This window comes from Procambarus clarkii, chromosome 25 (assembly GCF_040958095.1).
Source record: "Procambarus clarkii isolate CNS0578487 chromosome 25, FALCON_Pclarkii_2.0, whole genome shotgun sequence".
NCBI lineage: Eukaryota > Metazoa > Arthropoda > Malacostraca > Decapoda > Cambaridae > Procambarus > Procambarus clarkii.
In genome coordinates, this window is record NC_091174.1 from 7,974,525 (window position 1) to 7,983,369 (window position 8,845).

The window sequence follows — 8,845 nt, forward strand, 5'->3', positions numbered from 1 at the left end:
TAGGGATTCGTTCCTTTAAGAATGCAGTTAGGTACTCGTTCTTTCAGTATTCCGGAGTCCTCATGGATTCAAAATAATTACGTTTTTTTATTTATCAACACACACACGTATATATGTAGGATATAATCGGCGATGTAAAGGAAAGGTTGAATCATCAAACATGCTTGAAACTGCTAAATATCATTCATTCACTTTCTAAATATCTGCAATTCTAAGTGCGGACGAGTCAGCAGAGTGGATTCCTCGAGGAGCAGGGATATGTCGAGGATCAATTCGCCAGAGTGACGAAGCCGGACGAGTTGGGTGGAGTCGTGGAGCAATGGGAGGAGACAGCCCAACCCCGCGCGCTCCTTACATGTAACACACAAGACGACCCCGTTCAACAAACAGGACCCATTAATCGCTACAAAACAGGCATTCGTTGCTCACAGAAAAAAGGAAGACGCTTAACACAATTTTTTTCAAGAAATTATGCAAGATAATAATAGTGATTTTTGCAGAGACGAACCCCCAAGGAGATGGTTACTCCCGATTTATTGGTTTTATACAGAGCGGATCAGAGTCTTGTTGACAAAGACCTTGTCGGGAAGCAGGTAATGACCTTGTGCAACTTAGTGATGAGTTGAGAACTAGCCAATAGCAGGAGAGGGAGACATAACGATGGTAGCCAATCGCGGAGGAAGGGATCACGTGATCTCCTTGTCAGAGGAGTATATAAGCCCGGGTATGACCATACCCCAACACTACCATCCGGCCCACAGAAGCCTCTGGAGTTCTCTGGGACCACTTGAAACTGACTAGACATGAAGATTCTGGTGAGATATCTCTCAAACTCATTAATATTCTTTCTTGTAAAGTCTATGAATTATACAGAGATATAATCAAACACTTGATTATTTTGAGATTATTTTCATGTTAACTTCAGTTAAAGCATTTGTTTCGTTGTAGCTTAAGAACGGTCGTCTGATAAAGACAGTAACACTGGTCTTGGAGATTCGATGAAACTCAAAGCTCTTTACAGATTTTTACCTTTTGAATTTTGTATTCAAATATACTGACGATTTATAAAGGCACTACAGATATATGAGCTAATTCTCTAATATCTTCCCACTCGCATTCACTATTAATGAGTTATTAATTAATTAATTGTTTTTGCACTCGGGAATAAGTTTTTAAATAACCTTAGCTATTAATTTAATGTAGAATCATATTTAATCCATTTTATTTTTATTACATCCTTTTGAATATGTTATTCCTTCTTCAGGCAGCTATCTGTGTGCTCGCGGTCGGTGTGAGTGCACAGGTTGGGCCTTCAGGTATCGTCAGTCCTGATGGTGTCAACACACAGTTCTCTCACGAATACGCTAACAACATCGTGTTGATAGGGCCTTCTGGCATCGTTACCAGGGATGGTACCAACCGCCAGCTGACTGCGGGAGAAGCTGGCCTCCAGGTGGCCACCAACCCGATCCCTGTGGCTCAGTATATCAGCAACTATGGAGCTTTCGGGCCCTCTGGTATCGTTCGCCCCGATGGTAAGAACATTCAGTTCACCCAAGATCAGGTCGATCAGTATGTTGTAGTTGGCCCCTCCGGTATTGTTTCAAAGGACGGCAAAAACATCCAGTTTACTGATGACCTTAAGTTCGCTCCCCGCAGCAAGCGCAGCACTGCTGGCTTTGTCACTCCCCAGGGCAACGTTGGCTTCTCAGGCATCCTGAGACGTGATGGCAGCACTGACCTCTTCAGTCATGATCTTGCTCATGACATTCTCTACTTTGGACCTTCTGGTGCTGTCACTAAATCCGGCCGAAATCTCCAGTTCACCGACGACTTGAGAATCGCGAATCCACGAAGCAAGCGTGCCCTGGTGGGGCCCTCTGGTATTATCCTCGATGATGGTACCCCAGTCCAGTTCAAAACGGCAGGTGTGACCATTGCCCTCGAGGGTCCCTCTGGTTACATCTTGAGTGATGGCACCCCTATTCAGAAGCGCAGCAAACGTGCCCTGGTTGGGCCCTCTGGTATTATCCTTGATGATGGTACCCCAGTCCAGTTCAAAACGGCAGGCGTGACCATTGCCTTGGAAGGACCCTCTGGCTACATCTTGAGTGATGGCACCCCCATCCAGAAGCGATTCTAATCATGTGATAAGCTACTCGTGCATCATCCCTAGCGATTGAATGATCCAGCTGGAACTTGGTTAATCTGTTACTGTCCTCTCGAACGGCAAGATCATCCACGTGAGAGAACGAGTTTTCTCCCCATTACCTTTCAACATGACTCGGTCTCTCAAGATCAGTGATACCTTTACTTTGTATTTTCCAATTGTACAGAATTCAGACAAATACTATGTATAGGTCTTTTCCAAACAAATAAATTGTCTTCTTTTTATGCCATTGACTCAATTAATTCCTAAATTCTTAACAATTAACGCATGATGCACGTATTTCGTGATAAGTGGGACATACTCTTTCCAATATGAAAGAGTATTATAATCCACGCCGGCCCCTCCCCCCCAAAAAAAAAATACTTGACCGTCCACGTTTAATAAAGTTACCGCAGACAAATGGTTCCTGTGACAAATCTAGAAGATTTGTCACAGGTTTCGGTTTGCATTAAAATATTATAATTTTTCGACATAAGGGTGCTGTTGAGATGAGGATTGTGTCGAAATGAGCATGTTGACAAAATGTGAAAGTTGGCAGAATGAGATTGCTGAAAGAATGAGGATGTGGTTGAGATAAGGAATTTTAAGTAAATGCATTTTGAACACCAACAAAATTTCAAGATTCCTCACAATGGTAATAATAACATTATTAGTAACTAGAAAAGATTACAATATATCAACATAAAGTCGTTCTTATATAGTACTTTTACCTTTCATTCTAAGAAACATTGCAGAATAATGTGTAAGAGACAGTACACTGATTATCAGAGTTAAGGAAATATACTTCAGCTCAGCATTTCTGGGCAAATGTATTAGATTTTGATCTAGATTGCCAGTTAATACAAGTACCACAAGTCATCACAGCTTGTCGAGGATTTTGTAAGATTTTGATGCGTCAGTTAAAAAAATTATCTCGCAAAATCAGATAAGTCATATGATTAATATTATATCGTAAAACCACATGCGTCAGATGAAACAGTAACTATTCCAAGTTGCCGACCAAGCCAGCGGTTGTGATTATTAAAATTTGCTATAAGTAATGCAATTGCCATATAGTCATTACGTTAGAAAAATTCCAAGTTGCCATACCTTTCCAACACGATTGCTATCATCTTTAAGGTACAGTCTCATTGTAAACGATCAGGTTTACACATAAGTTCTAGGTTTCATGTCCAGTCAACATTGACTGCCATGGTCTTTACTCCTGCTTGTGAAAATTGTAGAATTGAATGTGTAAGGAATTTAAAGTTGTCACTGAAATTAACACATTTCCTTATGTAACTATTAAGGACATGCATGAATTACAGTTTAACCATCCATAATAAACTTGACGAAGCTCTGTATAAACAAAAGATTTCAGAATTTTGCTTTTACTGAAAACTGAGAATGCTCTTCTAATGCTCCAGACTGATCTTCCAGCCATCTGAAGTATTGAAGGTTGTGAATGCTCTAGACTGACCTTCCTGCCAGCTTAGATACTGAAGGTTGAGACTGCTTAAAAAAATCCAGTTTAATTTTCCAGGCAACTGTGGACTAAACTTAACTCAGGAATGTCCTCCAGTACCTCAAAACATACTTCTGATGAAAATTTGAAACCAAATGTGCAGAAAGATACTATAAAAATCTTCCTTTTATCGTATTTGCTAGATTAAATCCTTAAAACAGTCCTTACCTGACAGTGACGCTTCGAAAGGTTATCTAGTTCCTTGATAGTAAAGTAATTACAAATTTAAAATATTTTCTTGCAGCATAAATTGAAGAATTAAGAAATTTAAAATGATTGGTTGGCAGGAGTCACATGAAAAATGTTTCCTCTTCATTTTGCAAATCGTTAATTCTTTTCGCTTTCATATTCCGCTCATCTCTGTTGGTAAGTGACAAATACCTGTCAACATTGCATCATATGTATTGTCTGACATTTAAAATATTTCAGATTGATCATAAATGAGTTCACATGATCTTAATTTTAATTTAGCGTTAATTCACCTGCCATTTGGGTCACGTTTCATCTCAAGGACAATTCAAATCACTTTATTTCGTCTTATCTGTATATATATATATATATATATATATATATATATATATATATATATATATATATATATATATATATATATATATATATATATATATATATATATACTGTATTGTAGTGTATTGTAGTGTATTGTAGTGTATATATACACTGAACACTTTAATATTTTCTTCTACCACCCACATTCTTTTTGTGGGTGGTAGAATATATATATAATATATATATATATATATATATAATATATAATATATATATATAATTATATATATATATATATATATATATATATAATTATATATATATATATATATATATATATATATATAATATATATATATATATATATATATATATATATATATATATATATATATATATATATATATATTTGTTTTATTTAAACTTTGTTACAAAAATGGAGTTACATATAGGGTACAGGGTACAAAGATGATTATCATAAGTTGTCGAATTCCTCCAGCTCCTCAGATGGCGGGCAAGAACCCTGAATGCAGCATGCATTTTCCCCTCTGTATCGCCACGCTGAGGCGCTGGAAAAGGAAGCTGGTAGTTCTAGGGTCTCTTCTTGTTTCAATTAGCCTAAAAACACAATTCCTTCAAAAAACTGGTGGCACTCTTACCCAGGCGCTGAGTGTCTCAGAAGCAATGGGGCTAAATTGAAGTGGTGATCCAGTTCTCTGTACTTACGGGATTTGGCTGATTCCCTGTGAGTGGCAGCGCCACCCGCTTGTGCAAAACTAAAGTCACTGTGGGTGTTAACCAGGGTTGATTCGCACGTATAGTTCCATATCAACTGTTTGCCATTCTTCAAGTGGTTCATTGTGATACCATCAGGACGACCAATAAGAGCAGCAGAGTTACGGGGCGTTAGGTAACGGGGCTCTCTCGCAGCTGGGCATCCAGCTGAGGTGGGGCTCCTTTTGATGATGTTAACTTCACTGTGCCTCGAGTGCCGTCCACCTGTGCTTTGGTACCTGTCGGCCTCCACCTCTCCGCAAATACACCTATATTTGGTGTGGATATATATACTACTACACTACACATATATATATATATATATATATATATATATATATATATATATATATATATATATATATATATATATATATATATATATATATATATATATATATGTAGTACTTTTTAGCTAGAAATTCAGAATAAGCTAAAAAGTGTATTGAAAATAATATATTTTAGAGTACTCCACCGCAAGAAACTTCGTGTCATTAATTACAAGGTACGATAGTACGTGTTACGTCGTAGGAACGGTAAGATTAATGCCGACTTTTTAGCACTAATATCATTATTACCTTTCGTTTTCTCTGACGCACACAGATTGTTAAATACTCTAACTACCCATCATGATATAAAACATTTCCCGAAAATCGAGCTGACTAAATGTTTTCAAGATAAATACAAAAACCTGTAATGATGCATCCAGGGAAAGCTTTGTCTTCGTCTGTGATGAGAGGAAGTCAGATTGTCATATTGAGAGTGAAGTATTGAGGAAGTGAAATGCATAATTCATGTGACCATCAGTGGTTCAGTGTTGGTGAGTGATGCAGCCAATCAGAACTCAGTCATAAATCAGCTTGGAGTTAAAATGTCAGTCAGGAATATGCAATGAAACAGCTAGATTCAATCATAAGTCAGAAAACAGAATTCTCTTGCTGAGCATTCAGGAGTAAGCCAAGGATCATTCAGAATGCAATTAGTTGTCAGAGTTAATACATGAGTTAATCAGGGCGCTGAAGATCTCAGCTTCCTGAACATGTACTCAGGATTCAGACATTAGCCACTCAGGTACCACTCACTTCTTCCCTTGTGTAGTTATTTTGTATATGGTAGTGGTGCAAGTTTAAGAAAATGAGGATATTTACAGGTTTTCTGAACATGAGACACACGCAAATGCGACTCCTTTTTTTTAGTCCTACAGATCTCACATCTTTGAAAATGTTAATTATTGAGGAATAATGAGGGGGGACATATTGCAAGTTTGAGTGTGTGTGTGTGTGTGTGTGTGTGTGTGTGTGTGTGTGTGTGTGTGTGTGTGTGTGTGTGTGTGTGTGTGTGTGTGTGTGTGTGTGTGTGAGTGTGTGTGTGTGTGTATTCACCTAGTTGTGCTTGCGGGGGTTGAGCTCTGCTCTTTCGCCCCGCCTCTCAACTGTCAATCAACTGTTACTAACTAATAACTATTTGTGTGTGTGTGTGTGTGTGTGTGAGAGAGAGAGAGAGAGAGAGAGAGAGAAAGTCACACACTGAATGCATTCTACAAGTGCGTACATATGTAAACTTAAATTTAACAATGCAGTTTTAGATTTCTATTGACAACCAAATCAGAACACGAATGTTAACAGTGAATCAAGGTTGCATTTTGATTTCTTTTACAATTACCTTTCTCGATACATATAAATGGTAAAAAAATTGTAAGTGAAGAATTAAATGTCTGATTATACAACTGAATATATTTATATTGCTTTCACATATGTACAGGACATCATAACAGGAAATTAACAGTGATAACCATGGGCCTATAGGCAAAATGAGTCGTACAAGGAGAATCAAATCGGGTTGCAGATATCTCGGTTCCCAGAAGGGCTCCAATCCAACGGGGAAACGATTGACGTTCTTCTTGTTGATAAATGCCGGAAGGGATTCGTCAGCAGAGATATGTGGCGGGAGATTACAAGAATACATGTCTTAATAGTACTGGTATTCGTCTTGGAACTGGATGTTCTTGCCATCTTTGGTGACGATACCGGAAGGTCCGACAAGGACATTGTTGTCGACTTGAGCCTGGCTGAACTGAATGTTCTTGCCCCCTGGGCGGACAATACCGGAAGGTCCGACGACTCCCCTGAATCTGGCGTATGGAAGGGGTGCGGGTAGAGAGCCCAGATTCAGGCCAGCCTGGCCGGAGGTTAACTGGAGGTTAGAGCCATCTGATGTGACAATACCAGAAGGTCCAACCAACACGATTCTGTTGACAAAATCGTGGCTGAACTGAACGTTCTTGCCATCTGGACTGACGATTCCTGAAGGCCCAACCTGAGCGCTGACGCCAACGGCGAGAACGCAGATCGCTGCCTGAGGGCGAAAAAAATATTAAAATAGTGTCGGCATGATATCAGAGCATGTTATTATTCGAGTGTTTAGCTTGGAATGTTTGGAAAAGAAACAAGTATAAATTGTGACATACCAGAAACTTCATGTTGATTTCGAATCTGTTGGCTGGAGAACTCCTGAATAGGCTTCTTCAGGCGGATGGTTGTGTTCACACTTTGGTCTGCAGTGATATATATACCATCTCTGCCGGGATGGTCACGTGATCCTTCGGCATATAACTGGATGTCGAGTGGAAATCTTTCCTACTGTTTATTCACCAGCACCTGCTTACTCACACTAACGTCCTTCCAAGGTAAGCTTTTTATCCTACACCCCTAGCAGCAAATTCCTGACTCTCAACCTCATCTAGGACCCTAATTATCGATAATTATAATTTATGATACAACTGTTGTTGTTTACAGACAAGTGTTTGGCAAACATTATTTCATGAAAATTTCAGCAGACAATGCCACAGAAAAGCTCAACCCCCAAGTTTTCAAGGCTACTCCACGAAGGTCGCCCCACCCGGTGTGTGTGCGTGTGTGTGTGTGTGTGTGTGTGTGTGTGTGTGTGTGTGTGGGTGTGTGCACGCGTGTGTGTGCAACCCATCCTCCTGTTTAGATTATACTTTTTTGTAACTATGTGGAACATTGTACATATACTGACGTAATGGCCAAATAGTAGATTTTTTTACTTTTCACTTTAAATAGTTCGAAAAATGAAGCTGAAAACCAAACTTAAATGTTCCTAGGCATAGTATACCACGTATATATGTATTAGGCCTCAGATATCGTATGTTAGGCCTAAGTTAGGTTAGACTAGATTTTATTAACAATATAAATGCAAAACCTTTTCCCGTTGGTCCAAATTCAGTAATACCAAATTCTAGTTTCTAATTGTCCATTACGTCAGTATATGTCCAATGGTCGACATCGGTATTTTAAACTATTTAGTGCTATCTAAAGAGGAGTATGAGGTCGTATGATTCCTACGCCTCTCGTTACGTTACATCACTGCATATTTAGTGCTCGTTTGATCGTGAGAAAGTGCAGAGTATTGCATGCTCTCTTCAACTGTTTACCAGATTATCAATAAGCAAGTTTGGATCATTGGTAAAATATTTATGTCTATCCTTAAATTGAGTGACAAAATATCTTTCGCGATTGGTAAATGAGATCTTTCCTTAAGTATAAAGAAGAGGAGTAAAGAGTAGGAAAGGAGATTCATATACACAACCAGACTATCATTAGCTCTAATTAGTCTGTAATTAACTTGAACTTTGTGAGGCCCATCGGTCCTCTGTTGGCTGTTTTTTCAGCTTCGTTAGTTCAAATTTTACATTTCATATTTATATTTAGAATTTTACATTACTAGTACATTTAGAGGTGTAAAAGAAATATATATATATATATATATATATATATATATATATATATATATATATATATATATATATATAATATGAAAATTGAACAGTGGAGTAGCGTGAATTGAAAGGGCCATTGCTTTTTAAT

General features: G+C 38.3%; 2 protein-coding genes across 2 annotated transcripts; one reads left to right on the forward strand and one right to left on the reverse strand.

Annotated features, from left to right (window-relative positions):
- The first annotated feature begins 699 nt into the window (after window positions 1-699).
- Window positions 700-2,394, forward strand: LOC123756346 (uncharacterized). Its single transcript, XM_045739416.2, has 2 exons — window positions 700-815; window positions 1,265-2,394. The coding sequence occupies exons 1-2, from the start codon at window positions 804-806 to the stop codon at window positions 2,141-2,143; spliced, it is 891 nt and encodes a 296-aa protein (XP_045595372.1). The 5' UTR covers window positions 700-803; the 3' UTR covers window positions 2,144-2,394.
- Window positions 2,395-6,676: 4,282 nt separating this feature from the next.
- LOC123756347 (cuticle protein CP1158) lies at window positions 6,677-7,531 on the reverse strand. Its single transcript, XM_045739417.2, has 2 exons — window positions 7,426-7,531; window positions 6,677-7,313 (listed from the first exon to the last, which is right to left on the reverse strand). Exons 1-2 carry the CDS (start codon window positions 7,435-7,437, stop codon window positions 6,927-6,929), a joined length of 399 nt encoding a protein of 132 aa, XP_045595373.1. The 5' UTR covers window positions 7,438-7,531; the 3' UTR covers window positions 6,677-6,926.
- Window positions 7,532-8,845: the final 1,314 nt, after the last annotated feature.